Source organism: Caloenas nicobarica, chromosome 10 (genome assembly GCF_036013445.1).
Source record: "Caloenas nicobarica isolate bCalNic1 chromosome 10, bCalNic1.hap1, whole genome shotgun sequence".
In the NCBI taxonomy this organism is placed as follows: Eukaryota; Metazoa; Chordata; class Aves; order Columbiformes; family Columbidae; genus Caloenas; species Caloenas nicobarica.
In genome coordinates this window covers 20,732,665-20,758,433 of record NC_088254.1, presented here as the reverse complement: position 1 = coordinate 20,758,433, position 25,769 = coordinate 20,732,665, and the positions used below count along the sequence as shown (strand labels likewise).

Sequence of the window (25,769 nt, the reverse complement as noted above, 5' to 3'; positions counted from 1 at the left end):
AATGTATTCTTTAGGCACATGGAAAATACACCTACAACTGACAGGTAACTACGGGCCTGTTTATTTCAACTCACCTTCAACTCCTATTTGTCACGTATCAATTAAATGGTGCTAATTGATCCCAGCTAGTGTTTCAGGGATGACTCAGAGACGGGAGCACCTCACCTGTCCCTCTCCTCAATTAACCCCAGCTGCCCTGCAGCAAACACGACCCGACCACAATAACACACATTAGAACACTGAGTGTTGTTTTTAATTTGGGTGAAACTCCACCTGGATTCTAACCCTTGTAAAATACAGGTGTGACACCCCCACCTACAGCCAGCCACCTGCCCATCTCGTTTTAATCTGCATTAAATCCACCGCTGTGTTTCCTTTCAGGAGCTATTTGGTGGAGTCAGGCAGGAATAGCAGGTTGTTTCAGGGACGTGCATCAACACAAGTGGGTTTTTGCTTTGCAATCGCACTTCACGAAACCATAGAGGGAACTTATGAAAGATCATTTAACTGCCAATTTCTGTACGTACAAAAGGCAGGCAGTGATGTTACACCTCTAACTTACCCCCTGCAACTCGGTTTTTAGCGTAGCCTTGAATTTCTCTTTTTTAAAATGTATTTTGCTTGATGAAAAGCACTGTATTTTGTACCGGATGAACAAGTACTGCACAACACCTGGATCAAGGGAGCTGTATAAAGCCTACTACATTAAAAGTAAGACGCCAGCTTGAGCACATGCCGCTTCACTCACCAGTGCTTTCACTGAAATCACTCAAGATTTCTCACACATATATTAAAAAAAAAATGACACTCTCTCCCGGTGGATGGCAGTGGCAGGTCACAGTGACACCTGCGCCGAGCAGAGCAGCGGCAGAGAGCAGAATAAAGCACCGCTAAAGAGTTGCCGTGCCTTTTTTCCCTAAGCTTAAAATCAATTATTTAAGGAACAGCTTCCCCTCGCTCCGCCGGATCCCCCGACGCTCCCGCCTCAGGGGCGCTAATGGCGGCCGCGGCCCCTCACAGCCCGCCGACCAATCACCGCTCCGCCCCGGGGGCACGTGACTATCTGCTTTGGTAGCCATGGCGCCGGATCTGCTTACTTCCGCCTCGGCAGCTATGGCGGCCGCGCTCCTTCCTCCCTCATCACGTGGCCGGCGCGGGCGCAGCACCCGGAAGTAACGGCCGGCGGCGGGCGCTCCCGCTGGGCTGCGCCGGTGGAGGAGGCGGGGAAGGAGGAGGAGAGCGGCGACCCCGCCGGCCCGGTGAGGAACGAGCAGCGGAAGGGGAAGACGGGGACGGGTCAGTCATCGCTCTGGTGACAAGCCTGCCCCTCTCCTGGGGGCCCCGGACCGGGGAAGGGGCTCTGAGGGGCCAGGTAGACCCTGAGGGCCTGGGAGTGTGGGAGCGTCGAGGTAACTGGGGAGGCCCTGAGGTAACGGGGGGGTCTCTCAGGCTCCGGGACGGCGTTACCGCTGGACGAGGCTGTTCCCAAGGGGGCGGAGGGGTTGTGAGGAGGTGATGGGCTGGAGTGGGATCGTTTAGGCTCCCGGGTGGGGTTATCGCGACCCCTGAGGGGTTGAGGGGAGCTTTGGACTCGGCCCTGTAGGGAGCCTAAAGCCCAGTCCTGCCTCATCCCGGGGGTTCACCTTCCTGGGGATGCTGTAAGCCTGGGCTGGGAGTGCCGAGTGGGGTTTTGCCCCCATCTCACTGCAAATTGTGGATGGAGCAGGGGCTGGGGTCTCTGGGAACAGTGCAGGGGGAGAGGGGAAGGTGCTGCTGCCATGTCCAAATCATCTATAACTCAACTTCCCTATTGCCTCTATTTGGCATTTATAAAGCACCCACAGCCGCGACGTCGCCCCGACATCTCCTGGTGTTCACCCGCAGCTCTCGGTGCCGGTGATGCTGATTCAGATCTCCTGGCCCATGGGAGTGGGCACTGCATGGCCAGAGCAATGGGAGAGCGGCTGCGTGGGGGCTCCGAGGGGCAATTCGCAGCTTGTCTGATGTGCTGTGGCAGAGGTTTCCTCACTGATGGCAGGATCAAAGTCTTTCTAAATCGATAACGAGTGGAAAGTGTTACTAGTGTAGCGGGGATAACTCACGAGGAGAATGTTATCGAGTGCTCTGAACAAACCCATAGGTGATTCTTCCTTTAGGGGAATTATTTTTAAGAGGTTAGAGCTTTTTTTATGTCATTTGGTTTTACTGAAAATGAAACTCGGGTCTTTAGAGGCTGCGTCATGAATGGCATCAGGTTCTTTGTGATTTCCCTGTTTACAGTTCATGGTTCAGTTTTTCTGTGGCTGGAAGAGCACATAGTTGTTGTTGACACAAATATTTGTGCGTGCGAGTTTAATGCTGCATTTCTGTGCCAAGGAAAAAATATTTCAGTAATAGGACATTGACGTCAGCCAAAAAGTCTATAATCAAAGAAAAAATGCTTAGTCTTACTTTAGAAGATTGGTAATCCTTAGGAGTGGGGGTCACAGATGCACCTTTATGAGGAAGGGACCGGGGGTAATCAGTGACTTGCTTCCACAAGTGGTGACAGGAGAACTGGGAAACTCAAAATTTAGATTGCTGACCCTTTATGGCAACCAGAATTAGGAACAGACAGTCTCCCTCTCCCGTGCTTCTGTCCGTGCAGCGCCTGGCATAGCGAGGCGTTGACCGTGACTTGTACTTCTTGGCCTTGCTGTAATATAATACTCAAAGAGGACGTGTTTTATGGCATTTGCTGTAATTTGTTATTTCTGCTGCAATTTTGTCACACTGTGGGTTGCTGAATAGCTTTTGGATAACCAGTTAATGCATGGGTTTAGAAAGGAATTAGCAGACTAAATTGCTCTTTCCTTTCTCTAATGACCAGCTTCTAGTAACACCTCTTTGTGCCTGCTCTGCCTCTCAGGCTGGTGGAATAGATATTTTTTTACCTCTGCTGTAATTTTCTGTGCTGCCAAACTGGGACAAAGAGCAGAATAGTTGGTGCAGGCACCAAAACGAAGCCACGCAAAATAGAAATAATGGCCATGCAGATGAATTTCCTACCTCTGACACCCTTGTTAGACATGAGAGGTGTATCATCTGCTCTGTGGAGGATGTGTAGTGTCTTGCAATTGAGAAAGTACTTTCGCTTTTCAAATTCATGTTTTCTGTAGTTGGAAAATGGCAAACAAAGACTGAAAGATGAGGAAATTGTAAATAACTGTTAATCCAGCTGTAATGCGATAAGCTGGTAAAATCTGCACACCAGCAGCTTTTGCAGGGAGAAATGAATTGGAATGACCCACAGAACATACCAAGGTCTTATTTTATGAAGAATTAAGGAACAAAACCTATTGATTTATACTTGGCGACTGGGAAGTAACAAGCAAAAGTTTCTTTGTTTTATTATTGCTCAGTGCTGTGTATGAAAGCATGAAAATCATCTCCTGATGCAGCTGGCTTTCAGGGTAAAGCCATCGAGGCTGCAGCCTTCAAAACTGTTTGATACCATCTGTTGTATAAATGGGAGCTAGTGGTCTCTCACTGCTTTAAAAAAGGTTAAATCTAGAAGTTACTTAAGTGTTAGTTACAAATTGATAGAATACTATAAGACATTTTTGTTATATATGATAGGACATTCTGACTTCAGAGTGAGTTAGTGGCATTCCTGTGTGGACCCAACATCAATCAATTTGTTCACTATTAACTGATGTTCTTCAAAGATGTCTTTGTTGGTGACTCCTGACAAGAATCAGCTTCTGGGCTTTGCTGTAAATTAAGCCTCGGATCAGCTGATGTGCCCGATGCGCTTTGAGGCTCCTTTGGGTCAGTTATACTGAGATGGAAAAACATGGTCTGAATACTTAGGGAGTAGCTTCATGAAATAATATAAATCTATTGTATGAATAATTATTAGATATAATTTTGGAGTGCTTTATGCATTAAAAACAAACCAAAAATGTGCTTTAGCTTCTTAAGCCCCTTACAGCCTGCAACACAATTGTCTTTATAACTGTTACACGGGAATGCTGATACAAAAGAATCATCATTTCATAATTTAGTACAGTACAGCAGTCAGGCAGCTGCCTCTTGGGAGAATAATTAAATGGTTTGTGATGAAAACTGAGGATAAGTAAACCTGGCGTGAGTCAGAGGTGGTACAATCAACTGATAAGAGCAAACTCACCCTGCAATTGCTTTATGTGCATGGCACAGCTTTGGAGTTCTGCCTCCCGTAAAGCTGTTGGATCGATTTCTAATTTTGTCTCTCTCTCTTTTTCAGGCTGACCTAAACTGAGTGTTTTGTAAACATCATGGGAGAGATTAAAGTCTCTCCTGACTATAACTGGTTCAGAAGCACAGTTCCTCTTAAAAAGGTACGTATGTCTGTAATCGACTTGTGGGTGCAATGTCTCCTCTCGTTTTGCAGGGGGGCAGACTGAGCTGGTTAATGCAGAACAGTTGTGGCTGTGCTGGTGACCTGACTCATCTCCTGAGCTGTTGTCCCACGTGTCGCGCGAGCGCGTGAAAGCACGCTCTTAATTTTCACGTGCTTCTCAGAGGTCACTTCTGCGTGTGGTGGTGAGGAGCAGAAGTCATGAGCCACAGTACTGAGCATCCCGATGCAGCCACGCCTGAAGAGGAAACCCTGAGGAAGCAGTGTGTGCTGGGGACCACGTGCGTGGCCTCCTGGAGCCACCTGTGTGTGCCGCGCCGTGCCAAGGCAGGACAGCTGGCCAGTGTTGCCAGAGCCACCGCTGCCATCCCCACCCCTTGGGCTGGAGCAGAACATCTGAAAGAAACTTCTCAGCAGTCGGGTTCCTGGGAGTGGAAAGATGCCTTAACCATGGTGGAAAAAACCAAGATTTCTTCTGCTGCGTGTCCTTTAGTTATCATCTGATTCATCACACTGTCCAGCCACTTTCCCCTGTCGCTCAGATTTCTCCCCTTCCTTTCACTGAACACAGCACAGCGTTTGGGGTGTGCAGTGCTCCAGCTGTAAGTGCTGAGCAGTGGAAGCTCGTGTCACTGTACAAGCCAAGCAGAGTCAGTGACCTGTCTGGTTTGGGAGTGGTTTCTAGTTTGGTTTTGGGCTCAGGTGACTTCCAGCTGCTTCAGTTCCCTAATCTGGGTGGCTGCCCGGGCGGAACGCAGGGATGTTGCTGGCAGCAGGGGCGAGAGCAGCGTTACCTCTTTCAACAGCAAGTCGGTTGCAATTGGGTCACTCGAAAGGAACTGTGTCCCCAAACCTAAGGAACAACACTTAAATGTGCCTAGCGTTATTTCCTCTGAGTGATGTGTAGCTTTCTCCAAGAAATTACCTTTATGGAAGGCTGCAAGATTTTCCTTTTGAGGTTTCTCATTCATTTTTGCCAGTTTTTTTCTGTAAGTAAGACAGACCCATTTCTGTTGACTGTGCAACTTCTGCTGTCCAGCTGCTTTCTGTTTCTGGCCAGCATCAGATCTGCCAGGTCTATTTGTGCAGTTGCCTCCAGGCGGTGCCTCAGCAACGCCGGGAGGCAATATTTCAGTGGAAAGATGTGTGGGTGCTCTGAGGTGCTGCTTTATGGGGTGCAGTACAATAAATGAAAGGAGCTGCAGGTCATGGTTACGATGGAAATTGTTGCTGCTGCCGTGGGGACTGTGTGAGCTGCAGGTTGCTGCCTTCAGCTGCTGCTGACTGCTCAGGATTTCATAAATGTGTAAACTGAAGCTGCTGGTGACCTTCAGACCAGGGAATACTTTACCCTCTTGAGCACTTCAGTCTACTCAAAAGTAAAATGCCACAGTGATGAATGTGGGGTATGAAGAAGGTAGAAATAAACTAGTCCTGATATCTGGAGAGAGAAGGAAAAAAAAAAAAGGCACAATTTGAAGATGTCATTAATTTCTGAAGCAGTCTTTAGGAATACATTTGTTTGCATTTTCCCCCCAAAAGTATAGGAAAAAGACATGCAGTACAGAGGAAGGAACCAACCTCTGTCACTGCTGCTGAGCGCTCGTTACTGCTCTCAGAAACAGGTTGAGATGTTCCTCCTGACAGGAGCAGGAAATACACAGCTTCATCGCCCTTCCTGCGCTTGTCAGATATAGGAAGTACAGCCCAGAAAATATCATTTTGAAACTGAGTCTTTAGCTTTGCCTGTGAGCCTGTATTTGCATGCACCACTTGCTGCCTTTGCTAAGTCCGTCCTAAACACCTTCAGCAGGGGACACCCTGGCTCTGCTAAACTCAAGGGCAGTTCTGCACTTTGTTTCCATGCAGTGCAGATTTTACCCTGTATGTAAACTTAGTTTTTCTGATTTCAAGGAATATACTTCACCTTTGGAAATATTCCTAAAGGGAAACTTCATAGTAGCCACCAACATCCACCCTGAACTCATCCCATGTTCCTGATGGAGTCACAGCTGAGAGCAGTGAGGCCTGGAGTTCTGTGCAAAGGCTTTTACAAAAGGTTTATTTTTTAAATGGTTCCAGTGGTCTGGAAGCTCTGTTATGCAATAATTCTTTTTTTAATAGAAACTTTACAAAGCAACAGTATCATGTGTTTTCTCACATGCTCCCAGGGCCTGAAATACTGGCTTTATTACAAGCAGATTTGTTAGTCAAGTAAATCTGATTTATGATACAGTTTTCCTCCTGAGGAGCTTAACTGCAGTGACAGAAAAGCAAATTGTGTTTGTATATTGCTATTTGAAAAGCTGCAAAACCTGGTTATGGAGGAGATAAATTCCTGCTGTGTGATACAGGCTTTGCCTAGAGGTTTGTGCTTGTTCATCTGGTACAAGCTGCACACTCACTGGGTTGCGGAGTGTTGAAAGAGCATCCTGAATAGACAAACCAGTTTGCTGGTGGAACAGGCCCTGTAAAAACAAGTCAGGCTCCAGCATTGCTAGAAAAGAAGACCTTTACCTAATTCTTATATTTTTAAAGGTTTCCAGCTTCTCCCCTGAGACAGGCACTGTGTGAGAAGGTGCTTATTAAGGAGAGAGCAGCTTGTGTGTGAACAATCTCCTTCATGGCTCCTTTCCCAAGGATACTTTTCTGCATGCGGACTATTGCATAAACCAGATCCTTTGGGGCACAGCCCTACTGTTCCCGTGATTGTTTTCTGTATGAATTTTCAGATCTAGATGTACCATCGTTCTGACCTAAGTCCTTCAGAGTTGAAATCCGGAGCAAAGCATCACAAACTTTAGTAAACAGCCTTAAAGAGCAAAGCTATTGTGAAGAAGAGCAAAAGATGGGCTTGTTCAAAGGCATTTTGAATATTGTCATATTTACTAGATGATGGAAATTTTGTAGAAGCAATCCTTGAAGCTGGCTGAAAAAGCTAATTTCAGTCTTGTGCGTTTCTTCTCCCGCCCGTCCTTCTTTTTTTCCAGATAATAGTAGACGATGACGACAGTAAAATCTGGTCACTGTATGATGCAGGACCTCGGAGCATTCGGTGCCCACTCATATTTCTTCCTCCTGTAAGTGGAACTGCGGATGTGTTTTTCCAGCAAATTTTGGCACTGACTGGATGGGGCTACAGAGTTATTGCTGTGAGTATTCCCCATTCTGTATCGAGGTTAGTGTACTAGTGCCTGTTGGATAATGAAAATCAACTTCTTTGGGTTTCTTTGATGGGAGAATCCACCAAAAAGCTGATTAGTCATATTCACAAGTATGTAGCGTGCAGATCCAGGCTGAAATCTGTGTGCTCACAGAAGCGTTTATCCAAAGCCTTGTGTGTACACATTATTAACTTCATGGTCTATTTTTTCCCTCATGTGCCCTGGACACAAGGCGTTTTTTCCTCTGGCTGGATCTTTGTTAGCAGTGGGGCAAGTGTGTGGGTTAATTCAGAGTTTCTGTGTTTGCCTTAGGGATGCTGGATAACCTGGTTCTTAGCCTGCCAAGCTCTAAGTGCTAAGTCACTCCTTAAAATCCTTACAGCATGCTCTTCTGTGGCTGCTCAGCTCCTGGAGCTGAAACAACTGATTTTTACAACAATTTTTCTGCTAAACAGTCTGGCTTTAGGAATACTGCTCTGCCTCTTGCAGCAGTTAATGATTTCTGTACCTGCCAACTTTACGTGCTACAAAATCACCAAAGAATCATTGCAGCCTCTCCTACCTGTGATTACAGACTGAAGCGATGCTGCACGTTCCCCAGCAAACTCGCTCTGTGGTGCTTTCGGCTGTGTGTTTTGGTGCGAGCGAGGGGGAGGTGTTTGCACCCTCTGGCTGTAGGGACCTTGCTGAGGAGCATGAGCTGCACATTGCTCTCCTGACACCTTTAATGTGAGAACTGGTGTGACTTTGAAGCGGACAGCTGACAGGAACTGGCCGGAGACCAGCTTTTTCTAACTTTGTATGATTTTAGTTGCAGTATCCGGTGTACTGGGATCACCTCGAGTTCTGTGATGGGTTCAGAAAACTCTTAGACCACCTTCAGCTGGATAAAGTGAGTGCTCAGAGATGGGGAAATAGATGTGTAATTGCAGTAAAAACCTAACGTTTGAAAGAGTCTCATTTAAGAGCAAGTGTGTAAAATATGTCACAAAAACATAGCCTATAAATAAAGAGGTTCTGTTGCAATTTTACTTTTGAAACAAGTTTATTTTTAGTGGTGAATACCTTTGAAAATTGTCATGCTTGGCCTAAATTCAGCTGCTGTGCTAGGCCTATGAAACTGTAAGTGTTGGTTAACTAGCTTTTCATGAGATCCTGTGGAAGTTGTCCTTCCTAACTCACGCTGTATGGAATATCATAATAAAGTATCTTGGATTGAAGCAGCTATTGAAGACAAAATGAAATGTTTGGGTTTTTTCTTAAGCTTGAGGAGAAAACAGAAATTTGAACTGTGACCTGGAAACGTGTCCTTTTTTTAGTATTTATCACATTTGTATCATGCATAAAACCAGAGCTGAATAGAAGAGTTTGATTCTTTTAAAAATGGGTTATGAGGACAAAGTAAAACTTGAATGACTTACTTTTGTAATGAAACGTTGTGCTTGGAGGTCACTTATTTCACAAGTGTAACAAGAGCTGGTTTTGGTTTTGTTTGTTTGGTTTTTTTCCCCTTGAATTAGGTTCACCTTTTTGGAGCTTCTCTGGGAGGTTTTCTAGCTCAAAAATTTGCTGAATACACACACAAATCTCCCAGGGTTCAGTCTCTGATCCTGTGTAATGCCTTTAGTGACACTTCTATCTTCAATCAGACATGGACAGCAAACAGGTAAGGAAGACTGAGGCAAGTGATCGGATCCGTGGCATTAATTTCTTTGGGATTAAATGTGCTGCTGATCTGGTTGGACATGTGTCTGACCTATTTCCAGCCTGGATGAAGGAGGTGTGGGATGGAATACTTGTGACTTTTAAAGCCACGCCACGAGGAAAATTGAAGTTTTCACAATTGGGAGTGTGGGATTTGACAGAGGAGTCATCCTGTCATCCTCTGTGGACATGTGGTCAGATTTAAGAACTCTGCCTGTTTTCTAGCGAAACCATTTAGAGTCAGTGTTTTTCACCATGTTTAAAATAACACTTTTGCAATGTAAGACTAACAGCTTCCCTGAGCATGTTGAGCACCTCGCTGCAAGGTTTTCCATCTCTGTGCTCTGGAAGCTTCTTTGGGATTTCATTTGACATTAAAGCACCAAGTCAGTGCAAGGAAAGGGAGCGCTGACAACGAAGCATCTTAATATTGGAGTCCTGGGTGTTTGAAGCTTGTTCCATCTTGTTTCTGTTTCAGCTTTTGGCTGATGCCAGCTTTTATGCTGAAAAAAATTGTCCTGGGGAATTTTGCATCGGGTCCTCTGGATCCTGAGATGGCCGATGGGATCGACTTCATGGTGGACAGGGTAGGTGCTGCATGCTCCGATGGCTGCCATGTCATCTCGGCAGATTTAATGAAGTTATAGGTATTTCTGCTGCTTTCTGCATCTTTCTTCTCCCAGAGGGGAGGAGTAAGGAATGGATCCTTCGCAGGTGTTGAGTGTCACAGCCCCAGCGATTTACCTGATGCTGTGACCGTCTGCCTCGCAGTTCTGGTTACTATTTATGTCAATCAGAAGAGAAATAGTGAAGAAGCTGAGGTGGGAGAAAGTGCTGGGATGCATCCGTACGCCTTGCTCTGGAGGACGGAGCAACTAAAGGAACATGTTATTAAGTGTTTATTTCATGCAGAGAGATATAATCATCAGCTAAGGGCAGTCATGTTTCCCTTCAAAAGTAACTTCTCTTTGGCTATGTTGTTAATATTGCATTCACTCCCTGCAGGGAAATACGCTGTTAATTAGTGTTTCTCTTTACTGAAAGCTGGAGAGTCTGGGCCAGAGTGAGCTCGCTTCAAGACTTACCCTCAACTGCCAGAACTCCTATGTAGAACCTCATAAAATTCGAGACATCCCTGTAACCATTATGGATGTAAGTTAATCTCAATGTAATCCTTTTTTTTTCTTTTTTTTAACACTGTTTCCTGCCCTTTATAGGTGGGGCCTTGAATATTCTGTTCGCAACTTCACAAATATTCGCAGTATATTTAGATAAGCCTTTTCCTTGAATTTGGTTCACCTTCTTGGAGCTTCTCTGGGAGGCCTTCTGGCTCAAAATTTGCTGAATACACACAGATCTCTGAGTTCAATCTGATCCTGTGTAATGCCTTTAGTGACATTTCTGTCTTCAGACATGGACAGCAATATTTGCTTCATATTTAGATAAATCTTCTACTGACTGGGTAACACTGTGACTGTTCTGTGTTACATTTTGAGTTGGATGTTCTGTGCAATAACATAGCAGTATGTTTATGTACCAGATTAGATTTCCAGCTGTTGATGCCTGTCGTGTTTGCTTGTTTTGTGTTTCGTTAACACCGTTCCACAGAGAAGCTGAGATATTGCTTCAGAATCAGTCTGATTTAATAAGGAAAATCCAACAAGATTCAGAAACAACTGCTGTGACTTGTTCCGTAGGTGTTTGACCAAAGCGCGCTTTCGACTGAGGCAAAAGAAGAAATGTATAAGCTTTATCCTAACGCCAGAAGAGCTCATCTCAAAACCGGAGGCAACTTCCCTTATCTCTGCAGGAGTGCTGAGGTCAACCTATATATTCAAGTGAGTCTCTGCATCCTACAGCTGTATGGGCAGGAGGAGATGCATTTTCCTCTGCCGGTTCTTGTTTCTGCACCTGCCTGAACTCTGCTTGCTCTGGGTTGCTGATGGGGAAGGGGACAGGGAGCACCTGCCTTAATGGAGAGCTGGATTTGGGGCTTTGGCTGTTGCCTCTTCCTCTGTCCTCTCGTGCTCCAGAGCCATCATTTCATCCTCACAAAAATTATGCAGAAGGAATGCTTCTCTTTTACCAAAACCTCATGATTCTACACCCGTTTCAGTGTTGTTTTCCATGTCCAACAGATCCACTTGCTGCAGTTCCACGGTACCCGCTATGCGGCCATCGATCCCTCCATGGTCAGTGCAGAGGAGGTGGAAGTCCAGAAGATCAGTCTTCACAGCAGCGACGAGCAAGAAGAGCAGTAGGTTTTGGAGCACCGGTGGAAACGAGGAATCGGTTTGGTGGTCTTCCTGTCTACAGTCAGCTGTTCCCACTCTGCCTTTTTCCCCACATCAGCCGATGATCACTGTGTGATTCCAACGGGATCAGTAAGTCAGTGAACGACCCGTGGACAGTCACCTCCAGCAGCAAAACAGGATGGATCTGTTTAATTTTTAGTCTTGGAATTGAAGGAAGCATCTTTGAAGGCTGCAGTTTTAAAAACAAAGACATTTTTGCTACCGAAGTCTTCACTATCATGTTCTTAAGCAGAACAGTATTTCTTTTTGTATTTTTCACTCAGCTGTATATATTGCCACATGCAGATTGTGTACTTCTAAGTTGATGTTTTTGTTGAATATTTGGTTGAAAAGATGGTTAAGTGCCAATGTTGCCATCACTTATTTGCTTCATGTGTTGTTAGTTTCTATTTGAAACAAAGCATTTGAATTTTTAACTTTCTTGCTGTTAAAAAATGGTTTTCAATAAAATTTTGATTTCAGCAAGTGTCTCTTGTTTTGCCTACAAGAGCAGTCCTGGTTTGCTTCCATGGACACCTCTAGAAATTAAGAAAACCAGCACTTTCTGCTTGAATTCACCTCAAGCTTTAATTAAAAGGCTGCACTGGTTTAGGTAAGAATTATGTGGGTTTTTTAATAAAGAATGACTGACACATTAACTTGCAAATTTAAGGGTAAAATCAGGATTTATTGAAATACAGACATTGTTTTCTCACTGAAACAAACACTGTAAAAATAAATATGAAGTATTACATGACAAATTGATATCTAAGAAAACTGTATGTCCTTGTCAGAGTGGTGTAGATAACCAATGATTTACACTTTTCAAGCTGTAACCCAGGGAGTAAAGAAGTTGCCTATTTGATTTATAAACAGTATATGTACATTAATGTACATTTACAAGCAGTATATGGTAATGATTTTCTCTGGAACATTTTATGAAGAGTCAAAACAAAGATCCCAACCCTTAAGGTTCCAAAAGGACCAAGTGGTGGCCTTGAATCTTCTTAAATTCCCACCCTTAGAGGGAAATTATAAACACATCTAAGACACAAGTGATAGACACCCCCCCAAAAAAAAGATAACAACACTCCTGAAAACACAGGCTTTCCCCCCCATAACTTAAAAAACCCTGACAATTAGGAATTTATATACAAACCTGTGATGTAAACAAGTTACAGTAGTGTAGTATTTCCTGATGCAGTCTGACAAGTGATGCTCACTCACTGAACTCATTACAGCACCCAGACCGTACACAAGAGCTGATAAAAATCTCTAAAAAACTCCCTTTGCGTGAAGAGGCATTTTAGACAATGAGCATTCACCGATACCCTTGTTGTTTCACACCAATGATGCTTTTTGTGACAAGAAGCCCTTAAGTTGCAGCTGCCTTCTGAGTAGCAGAGCGAGTGCTGCTCACCCGGCCTTACATCGCTGTGCACTTCCGTGGAGAGGCAGAGTCTGCGTTTGCTTTTTTCCGAATGCTTTCTGTAAAAGAGAGAATGTTCTGCTGCATGGAAAGCATAGAGCTGTGGCAGGATGTGTTAATTTATCAAAATAAAAGAGAAAGAAAGAATTTGTGATGGTGGCAAGGGAGCAGGGCAGGGTGGTTGCCAGTTTTTCCTGCATAACCACAGAATTCAGGCAGCACTCCCTGTGCATTATTTGAAGGAAGACACAAGTATTACCTGCTAAATCTCTTCTTCCGATCCCCACGAGGCCTTCGTACAATCCCTTGATCGGATTTTCTCCTGCCGTGATCACGCCGTGGAGCCAGATAAGCAACATCCTGTGGCCATGCTCCCGGTAGCTCTTAGTGCCTGGCAAGATCAAACCACAACTGAAATTCAGCTCCTCAAAAGAAGAAAATAAAACCAGCAAGTTTCTTCTGTCCCACAGAATAAAAACTGTAGCAAGAATTCAAGGCCTGGCAAGTGCCTCAGCAGGAGTGAGCAATGAACCACTAACCCCTGGGTTTGTGTGCTTTACCCCTGGACAGATTCCAGTGTGTAGGTAATTCCATGCTCATTAGAAACAGGATTTTTAACCTAATCTTGTTTCAAATAAGCCAGCTGGTTCTCTTCATGCTTCGCTATTGCTGCAGACTTACCTCCTACAAACGCAGCCTGAGTAAAGGAAGGTAAACACCCGGGCAGTGGTTTATACCTGGGCAGTGGTTTATACCTGTCCACTGTTGCTCGATGGCCCTGACGTGAGCATCAGTGAATTTCCAGTAATGTGCCAGCTTCTTCCATTCACCAGGTTTGAGGTATTTAGTAGCCAGTCTCCACATCACTGAGCGAATGTGCTGCGTCTCCAGCCTGTGATCTTGCTTAAAGGTCAAGTGCTTCGCCACCCAGGAGTCAGAGTCGCTGTTCAGGTTGTCCTGCAAAGCCAGAACAGGGGTTTCAGTTGGGACCTGTCACTCGTCCTGAGCTCTGCAGGTCGCTGTGAGCTCATCCTGACAAAGCATTTTTTTTTTAAATTTTTTTGATTCTCTTGTTTCACTCTGGTCTAATCACACATGAACAAATGCTGTTAATAGCAGCTTTGCTGTGGAAGCCCGTGTGGATCGCAATTCGCATTTTCGCAGTGCCTTTTATCTGGGGCTTGGATGCAGACTCCTTGCTCCACTTTAACGTAGGCACATTGCCTCCTTTACACACCAGTCTGCAAGGAGGCTACGTGTCCCTAGGGAAGCCCCCACAAGGGCCTGATACACACAGCATTAATCCCAAAGCTGTGCCTGAGCCACAGACACATGCCCTTTTCCTTCCTTTTCTTTTCCTGCTGTCTTTCCTGGTACGGGAGGATGCCCAAAGTCTCACGGAGACACGAGGGATGTGGTGTTTGGCTGTACTTCCAGCACACCCCCGCTCAGATTGGTTTGGGGTAGGCAGGGTTTCCCTGGGGGACTGGGCCATACTGGGAAACACGGGAGGAACAGCCCCAGCTGCAGGGAAGTTTGAGAGGGGAGCGGGTTGTGTGACTCCAACAAGAACTGCTCCCGAGAGGTGTCTCCCACTGTTGAAAAACTCCCCACGTCCCATTTGGTGACCTTGGGCCAAGCATTTTCCTGCTCAGGGCTGCAGTTTCTCCTTCTGGGAAAAGGAACTAACACTTTCCCGCTCCCTTCTCTGGAGCTTTGGGAACAGCTGCCAAAGAATCTTTGCAAACCCCTGTTCCCTTCAGCGCAGCCTGGGGTTTTAACAACAGAGGCTTTTTAAAATAAGGAAAGCCTTAAGCAGAGGTTGTTGGCACGGTGGGGACTTGTTTTTCTTAGGTAAGGTGATGAAAGTAGAGGTCAGGCTGTCACGGGATGTCCTGTATTTCTTTTCCTTTCGACAGCTGGTGATGTGGAATCTCCACGGAGAGAATAAAGCTACATCTGCCCTGGAAAGTGCAGAGGACGGTGCTGTAAGCTCCTCACCTTCTCCCACTTGTAAAACCGATCGGCTTTGATAATCATGTCTGCCACGTTGATGTGATTGCCTCGGGCGGCGACATCCAGAGACGTTTTTCCTTGCTGAAATCAGAAGGGGAAAAATGCACTGGAAAAGACTTTGCACGCTTAGGAGGTACAACCTCCGCACCCACCCCGCAGTCTGTAGCAGCAGCGGCACAGCCCATTGAGCAACGCACCCAGCCAGGCTGAAGGACCCCTGTGCTCTTTAATTTATAGGCTTGGCATACACGTGATTAGAAATGGTCTCCTAGAAGAAGCACAGGCTGATGGGACTATGAAAACGTGACTACGCTCCTTATGCAAACATGATTTTCGACTAGGCCAGGGGGGATTTTGTGTTTATATCTCAAAGCGCATAGCAGAAAGGAACAAGATTTGCAAGGTGCATGAAGGAAAGCAAGCCAGCCCAGCCATGAGGCACGCCAGTGAGAACCGTTCCAGCTCAGATGTGAGCAGAAACCCAATTTCACACAGAACAGCGTGAACGTGTCCCCTGCACTGGGTCTCGCTGCCGTTCCACAGGCTGCTGGCAGGTGGCAAACACTCCCCGCAGCTGAAGGCTGTTTCAGTCACTATCTGCTTTTACCCCCTGCTAATGGCAGATGCTGTTTTTAATTTCTGCCCAAGACCCCTTCGACATTTTCTGGGCATACAGCACACTTTCAGGCTGCGCGCAACTTGCCTGATTCCTTTAGTATTCCTTTTGTTGATTTAATTAAAGGGCAAAAGGCCTGCACACCCATGCCAGATCTGTATCAACCAGATACTTTTAACCTATTAAAACACGTGTGCTGTAATTCTTGAGGTGTATTATTTATGATTCCAGATCTTTGATACTAATGTGCATGATAGCACAAGTAGAAGGAACTAGAACAACTTTGAGAAGAAAACTTTGCTCATTGCGTAAACTGCTTTCTATCTTCCTAAGAACAAGTCACTTCTTTCCTGAAAAACACATCAAAATAACCAACTCAGCAGTGTTTCAAGGCCTTATCCCTGGAAATATCCAGATTTTAATATTATTACTGGCCTTCCTTGAAAACTATGAAAAACAACAGCAAAGACCATCCCACAGAGACATTTACCTTATCTGTCAGCTTCAGATTAACCCCCGCAATGAGAATCATCTCAGCGATGTCCTGCCTGCCGTGCTCTGCAGCGATGTGCAGCGAGGTCTGCAGCCTCTGCGGGAGGGGGAGAGGACTGAAGTTCAGAGAGGGACAAGTGCGAGGCTGGAAGGACAGGACAGAACCACCCCAGGAGGAAGCACTGTAAGAACGTTGTCGGTTCCTCCCTCCTCTCCCCTCTGCCCCTTTTTAAACTGAGGGCTAAACCCCCTCCTAGCTCAAACTGGAGTTGGGTTCCTCAGGCTGAGCAGAACTGGTCTGTCCCTGTCCCAGCACTAGGAAGCCTCCCTGGTAACATTTCAGTCTAAAGAAGGAACCTCTTCAGTTCCATAAAGCTCCCTAGGGTCACTTATAGGACTATATTATTTCCTGTTATTTAAACAATTTCTGTAAGCAGTTTGGCCAAGGGAGGAAAGAACCTGGGCCAGTTCTTTGTTCCTGGGACACAGGGCTGGGCTAATGTGCATGGACTGTAAACTGTGCGCACCTTGGGACTGTTTCATGGAAACAACTAAAACACAAAACATGGCAATTTTATGCTGTCATCAGGAGAGAACATCACTACAAGAATGAACATTAAGCAAAACATTACAAAGAAATTACAAATTTGTTAGCAAAGCCCTTCATTCACAAAATTACGATTTGGTGAGACGACCAGCTATGTCCAGGCTTGCCTCACATCCTCAGCCCCCCAAATATTTTGCAGATCTTCCCGCCTGAAATTTCTCCCACCTGCTTCCAGCAGGAAGGAGAGAGCCTGATTATGCACAGGTCCCAGGGACACGGCACAGCCCACGTGTTGAATGTCATCCAGCAATTACCTCACTGCAACACTCTGAATCATTTCATGGGTTTCACATTTCCTAAGTTGGGCTTCCAGGTTTTCCTCATTTCAAGCACTCCTCTTTAATCCTGTCCCCAGGGTGATCAAATCCCCCCTGAAATGGGTTCACATTTCAAAAACAAAGAACAGGAGCCACAGTCTTACGTTGTCAGGAATGTCAAGGTCACACTCCGCATCGATGAAGAGCTTCACCATAGCTGGGAAGTTCTGCAGTACCGCAATGTGTGTCGCCGACGCGTTTTGCTGTGGAAAGAAGATCCTGAGCTTAGGACGAGCTTAGCTCATGGCACTAAAAGGACCATGTTGTGCCCAGCTCGTCTAACAATAAGACAGCTGCTAGCCTGGACTGGGGATAGTGGGGATACGCTGCAGCAGCACTGGTCCTTGCAAAGTTGCTTTGTGCTTTTGAACATCTCCACAAACTGGCTTTGCCTTTTTGTACGTGATGAGAGGATTGAGTGGGACTTACATGATTAACAGCATCTGTGTGGATTCCGGCATCCAGGAGGATCCTGGCGATCTCCTCGTGGCCGTGCAGAGCTGCGTAATGAAGGCAGTTCATCTTCTTCTGCCAGGCACATCAGAAGAGACGCGTGTTAGTCAGGGCTCCTTCTCAGAGGGAAGAAATATCCAGAGATCTCCCTGCTTCCCCCCGGCAAGAGCCCCATGGACACATGGACAAATTCACAGGGATTTGTCTCCATGGCCAAAACAGTCCCAGAGCAGCTTCTCCCACCTCTTTGTACAAAGCCACATGTACTTTCCTCTGTCCTCCCTGCACCATTTCTGAAGTGCTGGGCTCCATGCAGGCTCGCCCAATAATGGGTGCCCTCCCTGGGAGGCCATGGGTGTGGGCAAAAAAATCCACAAAGTCGTGTTTGGAAATGGAATCACCTCCACAGAGCTCACCTGGGTTTGGGCATTGACATTGGCACCCACTTCCAAGAGCAGCTTCACGCAGTCGCTGTGACCCCCCTCCGCAGCCAGGTGCAGAGCTGTAAGTCCTTCCTGGGTACGGCAAAAAAGGAGACAAGGAATGACCAAGCCTCTACTTCATCTTTTGAATCCAAAACATGTTAAAACACCAATTCCGAGGGCCAGAGATCTCCAGTGGATTATTAGGAAAATAAAGCGCACAATTATGTTCCACCGACATACTAGAGCACCACTCTGTCCTTATGCCACTGCAAAGAGCTGGGCCACAAGACAGACATCATGGTCACCGTCTTTTCTCCCCTTCGGCCCATTAGCAAACAAAAAAGGATTTCACATGGACAATGAAAACAAACCATTTTCCTGGAGTAGCCCAGAAACTGTCATAGGCAGAACTGGAAACCTGCAGCACTCAACCAGTTTCTCCCTTCCGAGGGCTGCAGCTCATTTCTTTACAAGAAACCAGAGACACGCAGAATTCCTCAGTGATTTAATCTGGTTTTATTACTGCTCTTTGCACAAAGGGCAGCTCATCTGGCGAAGACAAATGCTACCAGTTACCACAGAAGGTGGTTCTCTCTTTCTTTCAGATCTTAATCACAATCAAATACACTTTTCAAAGGCATCAACTGAATAAGATTAAAAAAAAATTGCTGATAAACTTAATTGGGAGTGTGCCCTGCAATAAATAACAGCATTACTAAGCCAATATTTGCTATCTAAATCATTAACTGTGTTCCAGCCACATCATTTTCCAAAGCAGGTCTGTCAAAGAGAGATCTCAAACAGAAGGCCCATATGTTCAGTGACTAAGTCAATACTATAAAGCATAGTGAAGTTTAGTTTAAAACACACTCAATAACCATTTAAGGTGCTGGAATGTACAAGGGTCAGGGAGAAAAAGAGAGATTAAATGGAGTGATAAGGTAGGTCGGCAGATACAGCAGGAAAAGGCAACGCTTTGGAATTGGATATTGGTCCAAGAAAGATGGTGCCTTTCATTGATATTCTGCAAGCGTGACCTGCATTTACACACATACACTTTAGATAAAATCAGTTATCTGCTAGACCTCTCCAGTCAATACCAACTATTCAGCCTGAAGACTGTGGCAGGAGAATATTTCTAGGGAGGGAAAAGGCAAAACTGATGTGGTTTTTGTTTCATTTAAACGTACTTACAAAGTTCTTTTCATCAAGGTCCACTCCAACATCTATAATCTTCTGTAGCACAGAGTGGTGTCCGTTTTTAGCAGCTAAATGCAATGCTGTATTTTCTTCCTGAAAGAAAACATCATGCATAGATGTGTCACAGGACTGAGTGTTGATACACCACAACCTTGCACAGAGTATATCAGAGTGACTGAAAAGGAGGTTATAATTGGTAGCACGAGTCTGAAACAGACTTCTAACAGGTGCAGCAGGGAGAGAAGAAACCCGGCTAACTTAAACTAGAGCATGGGCCATCAGGCTCGCTGTGTATCCTGTCTGAAAAGTCCTGGAGAAAAATCCAACATGGACTTGCCCGTGCAAGCCTGTTCCTTGACTTTCACATCCTCTAATACTTGGACTTAAACTCTCAAGTGTGGTTTTATGACGGTACCTTGTCTTTGGCACTGTGAGAACAACCCAGTCGAATCAGAAACTCCACCACCTCCAGCCGCCCATGCTCTGCAGCCAGGTGAAACGCTGTCCTGTCCATCTTTGAAAGGAAACGGAAAGAAATACAGTCCAAGAAAGGCTCAGAAAGCACAAGGTTACATCATCTGCTGCAAGCAATATAATTACGCCTTGTGCGATAATCCAGTTGCACAGCAAGCTTAGTGTCCACAGTGGGGAAAAGTGCTGCAGTTCAAAAATACTTATCTTTCATTCCATTGCTAACTTTTATTCTGCTTTACATTTGGGATGATTCTAACAGAACAAGGTGAGCAGAACTACCCACTGGGACCAACAACTCCAAGCACTTTGGTCTCGCCAAACACTGGAAAAGAGGCCATTTCAGTGTTTATTTCATATCCATAGAGGCTAATAAATAGTTTCCTAAAAGCAACTAAGGATACCAAAAAAAAATGAATTTGTATCTGAGACCCTAGTTATTTAGTGAGTCAGAAACCCTTTTGGGGAAGAGACAGATGTCTTGTTGCCTCATTTAACTCCCAAGCATCAGAGTGGGGATGACTCTAGGAACCACGCAGGCTGGGGAGTGGAAAAAAGTGTGCGCCAGCTCCTCTGTGCTCGTACGCTGTCTCCAGGAACAGATCAGCTACTGCTGGAACATGCTGGGAGAGAGTTACCCTTGGTTATGGCCTATCTACAACACACCCTGGTGCATCACCTGCACAAGAGAAGGACACTGAAATTCCCAAATTTATTCTGCAAAAGGTTACACTGGGAAGCCCTGGCTGCCAAAACTTGATCAGAGCCAGAATCCCCATCATCCCTAAGCCACCTGCACAGGAGGGCCAGACCTGTGTGGGACCCCCTTGGTACTCTGGGAGTCACATCTGACTCTGGGCCTCTTCTCAAGACCAAGGGAACATTCCTGCTAAGCTCAGCAGAGCAAGACCAGACTTTGTGAAGCAAGGCAGTGAAGAGCCTTCCTACGTTGTCAGTCTTATCCACACACATGTCCTCCAGGTCCTCCATGACAAACTCCATCACCTGGACGTGTCCCCTCTGAGCTGCACAGTGGAGCAGGTTCCTGCCGCTCTGGAGAGGAGATAAAGGACCATTCATTTAACAAGTCCAAGATTGTGGGACAGTCTCTTTTGACAACCTGTTCCTGTTAGCTAAGACCCATTTGATGTCCCCCTGCACCTCTAGAGCTAAACTAGCTTACGCTGCAGACAGCAAGTTATGACTCTGAAGTATTAGTGTTCCTTTTCCCAGCCAACGTCTATTTAAAAATACATGACCTGCTGACCCATTAAACCCATTTCCCATTTCTGTAACACCTTCCACCTCAGCACTGTACAAATGTGAGTTGAGAAAGCCTTGTACACCTCTATAGCTAGCATTTTTACACCTCTTTTAGGAATACGCCTAAGATGACTTCACCTGAGGTCACAGCATCAGGCAGAAGTGCAGATAACAGATGCTGTCATGCAGAGTTACCTTAGCTCACAGCTAAGCCTCTCTCTCCCCTGTCACTGTCTGGAGCTGCACGATGGACCCATGTAGGCAGAGTCTCTCACCCTGTTGACACAGTTAATCTTGGCTCCGGCATTGACGAGGATCTGCAGGACACGGAGGTGGCCAAACCAGGCAGACAGGAGAAGTGCATTCATTCCAAACTGGGCAGGAGAAAAGAGAGATACTTAGAGCTAAACTGCAGCCACCACCACCTGCACCCTGGAAGGAAGCTGTCCCTCTACCTTCATGAAGTTTCCCAAATATTTTTGTTTCTTTCCTTGTAGTTGTTGTGGTTTTTGTTGGTTTTTTGTTTGGTTGGTTGTTTTTTGTTTTTGTGAGGTTTTGTTGTTGTTGTTATTTTTGGTGACTTTTTTTCCTCGTTTTTGCTTTTTTTTATCCCCACTTTATCCAATTACTGTTATTCCTGCCACAGATGGTCTCGGCGGCTGAGCAGAGACCTGCCTCTTGGCTGCCATTTCCTAGTCAATGGTGCCTATTACCCTGCTTGTTATGGGGGAAGAGAGAACTTGAAGACTGTCCATCTTCCCGTAAGCCCCAACACCACGACCAGAAGCAGCCAAGCATCTCCACGCTATAAAGAAAAGCTCACAGATTCTACCAGCCAACTTCCCAGTCACTGCATGCAAGGAAAAGGCCAAAAGACAGAGCACAGACATATCTGAAAACAAGCCTTGCTCCATAAAGTCCTGCCTTGGCAGGGAGGCCACAGCGTCCCCAGCACTGCAATGCCTCCTGCCACACACCCAGGGCTATGGCAAAGTCTGTAACTGCCAGCCCTGCACCTCATCCCTGGCGTTCCCCCAACACAGAACACATCTGCAGGACACGTGAGGGAGATCTGCCTCCTTACGCTGTCTTCATCATCCACTGGGATGTCGTGGTCCAGCAGCAGTCGCACAGCATCCACGTTCCCCGCTCCTGCGGCCCAGTGCAGGGCAGACCGGTCTGTCTGGAAGAGAAGGAAGGAAGGAAGGACAGAGGGAAGGCTGATGTACACAGAGTCAGAATTTCCCACGCTGTGCGGGGGAAATTTCTTTGGACAGAGTCCTCTGTCTCTTGCTCTCTTGTCAGGCAGACAATGACCTCTTCTAGTCACCTTCTACTCAGAAACTGCAGGCATGGACTGTAACGACAGCACAGGAATGAGCAATATTGCTGACTGTGGACAGACAGATTGAAACAGTAGGGATGGACACAACCACATATTTCCAGGAACCTACTGGTCAACAAGGGGAGATCTGCACCAGGAACTGAGTTAATCCCACAGCCTTGGTGTACAGAGATAGCAAAATCAAAGCCTTTTATTGCAACCACATGCAATTGGCACATGGGTTCCAGGGGGAACCATAACTTAGCACCATTCCTCAGCCCTTACTACTTCTCAGTCTGGCCAGGATGACACTGCTGCGGGTTCCAGCATGTTGTGAAACTGCTCAGTTGCTACAGGCCCTGTTTAGCACTGGGCGGTGTATTTTAAAGCTTTGACCGATTGAGCAGCTAATGAAGAGAGTAGCGTTAAGGAGCTGTAGTTCTGAAACACACCCTCAGCTCTTCCTGCAGCTTAGAGGTGGAAAAACCCAGGACTTACACTGGTTTTGGCTTTTATGTCGACCCCTCTCCTGATGAGCTCCTCCATCCTGGCCGTGTCATTACGCTTTGCCGCATTGTGAAACTCTTTCTCTGAATGAAGCACTGCAGCAGAGACAGAAGAACAGGCATTAAAACAGCACTGGCAAGGAGCAAAATAGAATCACAGAACAGTTTGGGTTGGAAGGGGCCTTCAAAGGTCATCCAGTCCAACCCCTGCCATGAGCAGGGACATCTTCACCAGCTCAGGTTGCTCAGAGCCCCGGCCCCAAAAAATCTCCCCTTCACCTCACCAGCCCCAGTGGCTCCAAGGAAGGATGATTGCAGAAAGATTCTTCCAGCAAGAATCCCACTCCTGCAGATGTTGGCATGTTTGTTGGATTCATCCTCTCCCACTGTCTTCCCTTCCCTGAGTACCCCTGTGCCACATCAGGGCTCTTCTAGTTTTACCAGCTTCTCTTCTAATTCAGCGTCTGTTCGCGTGGACTCATTCCTGCCCCAAAACCTTCTGATCTGTTAAGTGTGCCATCCTCCAAGACCCAGAGCCGGTGTGAACGCTGGGGCAGATGACCCGGACCCTTTTCCCTACCACTCCACTTAGATCCCGCTGCTCTACAAGGGGCCTTTACCCACGGTCCTGCTCTCCTCTCCGCGCAACCCAGACCAGCCAAGCAGCACAAAACTGCTGGCCTGGCCTGGCATTAGCCTTGCGGCTCTTAACAGCCCGTGGCAGTTCTGCGACTAATTTACCACAACCGGCAGTATTTGTCCTGCACAGTTAGGCGCAATTTAAGGGCGTTTAGTCTCCATGCTGGGCCTTGCCCCACCAATCTTCTCCTTGATCGAGTCTGAGAGCAGCAGAGGCCCAAAGCAACTTCAGTTTGTATCCACCAGGCACTAACCACGTACCATACAAGAGGCACCAAAACATATCAATGTTCCCATTCCACCACGCTGAGGAGATAAACACGACATTTGCTCTCTGAATAACATTTCTCTCTGGAAGGCACAGAAGAAATGTACCCTGACTACGGGCTCTTAGGGCAGCAGAGATATTTCTGTCCCTCCTACCTTCAAACAAAAACCTTTAGCCCAAGAAAAACACAAATAACACAAATCTTGATACCAAACAGGATCATTCAAGTGCATTGGACCTGCTGCTGCAATGAAGGCAGCGGGATTTGGACACTGATTTCGGCAGGAACAGGATTTTCTGTCGTGTATTTTGAGGTGTGTTAGCGCGACTGCATTTCCACACCACATGGACCCTTCATTTGAGAGGAAACATCAGCAGAACTTGGGAAAAACCTGTGGGGTTCAGGTTAATTATTAACACCAACGGCTACACACATCCCACCTCCTCGCAAACGCTTATCTCCGTTCGGTGGAGTAAAGCCTCTGTTTTCAGTTCAGCAAATGCTGCTGCCCCTGCTCTCCAGGTGACAGAAACGTGTTCTTACATTTTATGATCACACAAAGCATCATTGTTCAGAGATCCCAAACCGCCCCTTGACTCGTTTATTCTTTCCTCTACCTGTGAAGATGCGATAACAAACCTGGCATTGCAAGGGCTGTAGAAGCCGCAATTTATTTATTTTCAGCAATGCAAAGGAAATAATTTACTGGGCAAAGCTAGCCTGGTAAATGTAAATGCACGCTCATTGTGGCATGCACCCGTCCGACAGCAGCATTTCCGTGGATATTCAGCAGTTTTTTCTCCTCTTCCGAGCTCAGGTTCTGGGGTATTTCGTATCTTATGATACTGAATATTAATTCCGTTATCCCAAACAGCAGGGAAAACAATATAAGTGGTTCACCCTCAGTGCAATGCACCATCTCGAAGGCAGCTTATTATGCAACAGATTTAAAAAAGCAGCAAAGGAGATGAAAAGCATGCACAGAAACACATTAAAACTGTCTGCTGGGCTCTACCTGAGGCTGCAGGACACAAAGACAGCCCAGGACGGCGGGTGACCAGTCAATAAAGGGGGCAAAACGCTCGAGTGGGGGGGTACCGTCGTTATTTGCAGCATCTCAGGGATACAGGATGCTTTGGGGCTAAAGCGCTCTCGATTCCTGAATCGATCCGCACAGATTTTTATACGTCTCGCTATTCTCTAAAGCACCTCAGCCCTGCCACAGAGTCCCCGCCCGGGTCCCGGGGGGCCGCGCCCGCCGTCTCCCGCCACACGACCCCCCTCACGGCGCCGCGACCCCCGCTGGGGCGGCCCCGCTTCGTCCCCACTCACGGCTGTCGCCGTCCCACGCCAGCTCGTCCCCCATGTCGCGGCCCCGAAGCCGCCCGAGGGCGGGCTGACAGGGGCGGGCTGCCGCCGCCGCGCCGCCGCAGAACGCCCCTTTTCGCCGTTACTCAAAACGAAATAAACCCCGTTTCCCACAAACGCGGTGTTTTCGGGATGAATTGGAGGGGGAAATCCAGCTACCGCCATTTCAGCGGGGGCCGTACGGGTGTTACTCGGCAGGTGCTGCCGGTTACCTCAGCGCGGCTCTGCTGGGTGCTGCTGCTTGGAGGCTGTGGGTGGGTTAGTTCTGTTTCCAACCCGATTTGGGAGGAGAGGGATTTCTATTCTGTGGGCAATACAAGGTGGGTTGTTGTTTTGCTTTTGTTTGTTTGTTTGTTTGTTTTTCCCCCCTGAAAGCAGGGTTCAGGGTTTGGTGTTTCCAGGGGGCGAGGCGCAGCCAGGGCTCGATGATCTTGAGGCTCTCCTCTTCCAACCAAAGTAATTCTGTGATTCTGTGGGCCGCCCTGCCCTCAGCAGCACCCTGGCTGCGAGCACACGCTGGTGCCGGTGACCACACGAGGGTGCCCGTGTTGTTCACCTGCCGCCATTTGATGCACAGGGTGCAGCTGCGGCTGTTCAGGGCCTCAGGCCGCTTTTTGGGGACAGCCCTGTCCCGGGGACCCTTGTGTGGGTCTGTGCTGCTCCTGTGAGAGATTATGGGGTGCACATGTGTGGTGGGACATGGGGGAGACAGGCAGACCCTCCGTTGTCCCAAAATGTGGGATCATTACCCACCCTGCAGATACCAATTCACACACCAGAAGCAAGCTGAGTTATATGTTTATACATTTAGCCACTCCTAACATCTTATAC

The 25,769-nt window shown here is 46.8% G+C and overlaps 2 protein-coding genes across 7 annotated transcripts; one reads left to right on the top strand and one right to left on the bottom strand.

Annotated features, from left to right (window-relative positions):
- The first annotated feature begins 1,153 nt into the window (after positions 1-1,153).
- On the top strand, positions 1,154-11,984 carry SPG21 (SPG21 abhydrolase domain containing, maspardin). Of its 6 annotated transcripts, none has more exons than XM_065641801.1 (10): positions 1,154-1,259; positions 1,836-1,890; positions 4,268-4,361; positions 7,372-7,533; positions 8,357-8,437; positions 9,066-9,211; positions 9,728-9,836; positions 10,294-10,401; positions 10,947-11,087; positions 11,388-11,984. In XM_065641801.1, the coding sequence occupies exons 3-10, from the start codon at positions 4,299-4,301 to the stop codon at positions 11,508-11,510; spliced, it is 933 nt and encodes a 310-aa protein (XP_065497873.1). In that variant the 5' UTR covers positions 1,154-1,259; positions 1,836-1,890; positions 4,268-4,298; the 3' UTR covers positions 11,511-11,984. The 6 variants fall into 6 exon arrangements, with proteins under 6 accessions (XP_065497873.1, XP_065497872.1, XP_065497871.1 ...); XM_065641800.1 differs by having other exon boundaries at positions 1,836-1,896; XM_065641799.1 differs by having other exon boundaries at positions 1,154-1,296; positions 1,836-1,896.
- Positions 11,985-12,889: 905 nt separating this feature from the next.
- ANKDD1A (ankyrin repeat and death domain containing 1A) lies at positions 12,890-24,961 on the bottom strand. Its single transcript, XM_065641825.1, has 15 exons — positions 24,903-24,961; positions 22,655-22,758; positions 21,917-22,015; positions 21,108-21,206; positions 20,518-20,622; positions 19,514-19,612; positions 19,093-19,191; positions 17,890-17,988; positions 17,450-17,548; positions 17,125-17,223; positions 16,095-16,193; positions 14,974-15,069; positions 13,728-13,929; positions 13,232-13,363; positions 12,890-13,031 (listed from the first exon to the last, which is right to left on the bottom strand). Exons 1-15 carry the CDS (start codon positions 24,934-24,936, stop codon positions 12,970-12,972), a joined length of 1,527 nt encoding a protein of 508 aa, XP_065497897.1. The 5' UTR covers positions 24,937-24,961; the 3' UTR covers positions 12,890-12,969.
- Between the last annotated feature and the right edge of the window lie 808 nt (positions 24,962-25,769).

Excerpts from the sequence above, each read along its gene's own strand:
- ANKDD1A (XM_065641825.1), bottom strand. The coding sequence starts at position 24,936 with ATGGGGGACGAGCTGGCGTGGGACGGCGACAGCC. Across the intron at positions 22,016-22,654 it reads ACATAAAAGCCAAAACCAGT|ACAGACCGGTCTGCCCTGCA; the intron begins GTAAGTCCTGGG and ends CTTCTCTTCCAG. Across the intron at positions 20,623-21,107 it reads AGATTAACTGTGTCAACAGG|AGCGGCAGGAACCTGCTCCA; the intron begins GTGAGAGACTCT and ends TCTCCTCTCCAG.
- SPG21 (XM_065641797.1), top strand. The coding sequence starts at position 4,299 with ATGGGAGAGATTAAAGTCTCTCCTGACTATAACTGGTTCAGAAGCACA. Across the intron at positions 9,837-10,293 it reads TCGACTTCATGGTGGACAGG|CTGGAGAGTCTGGGCCAGAG; the intron begins GTAGGTGCTGCA and ends CTTTACTGAAAG. Across the intron at positions 10,402-10,946 it reads TCCCTGTAACCATTATGGAT|GTGTTTGACCAAAGCGCGCT; the intron begins GTAAGTTAATCT and ends CTTGTTCCGTAG.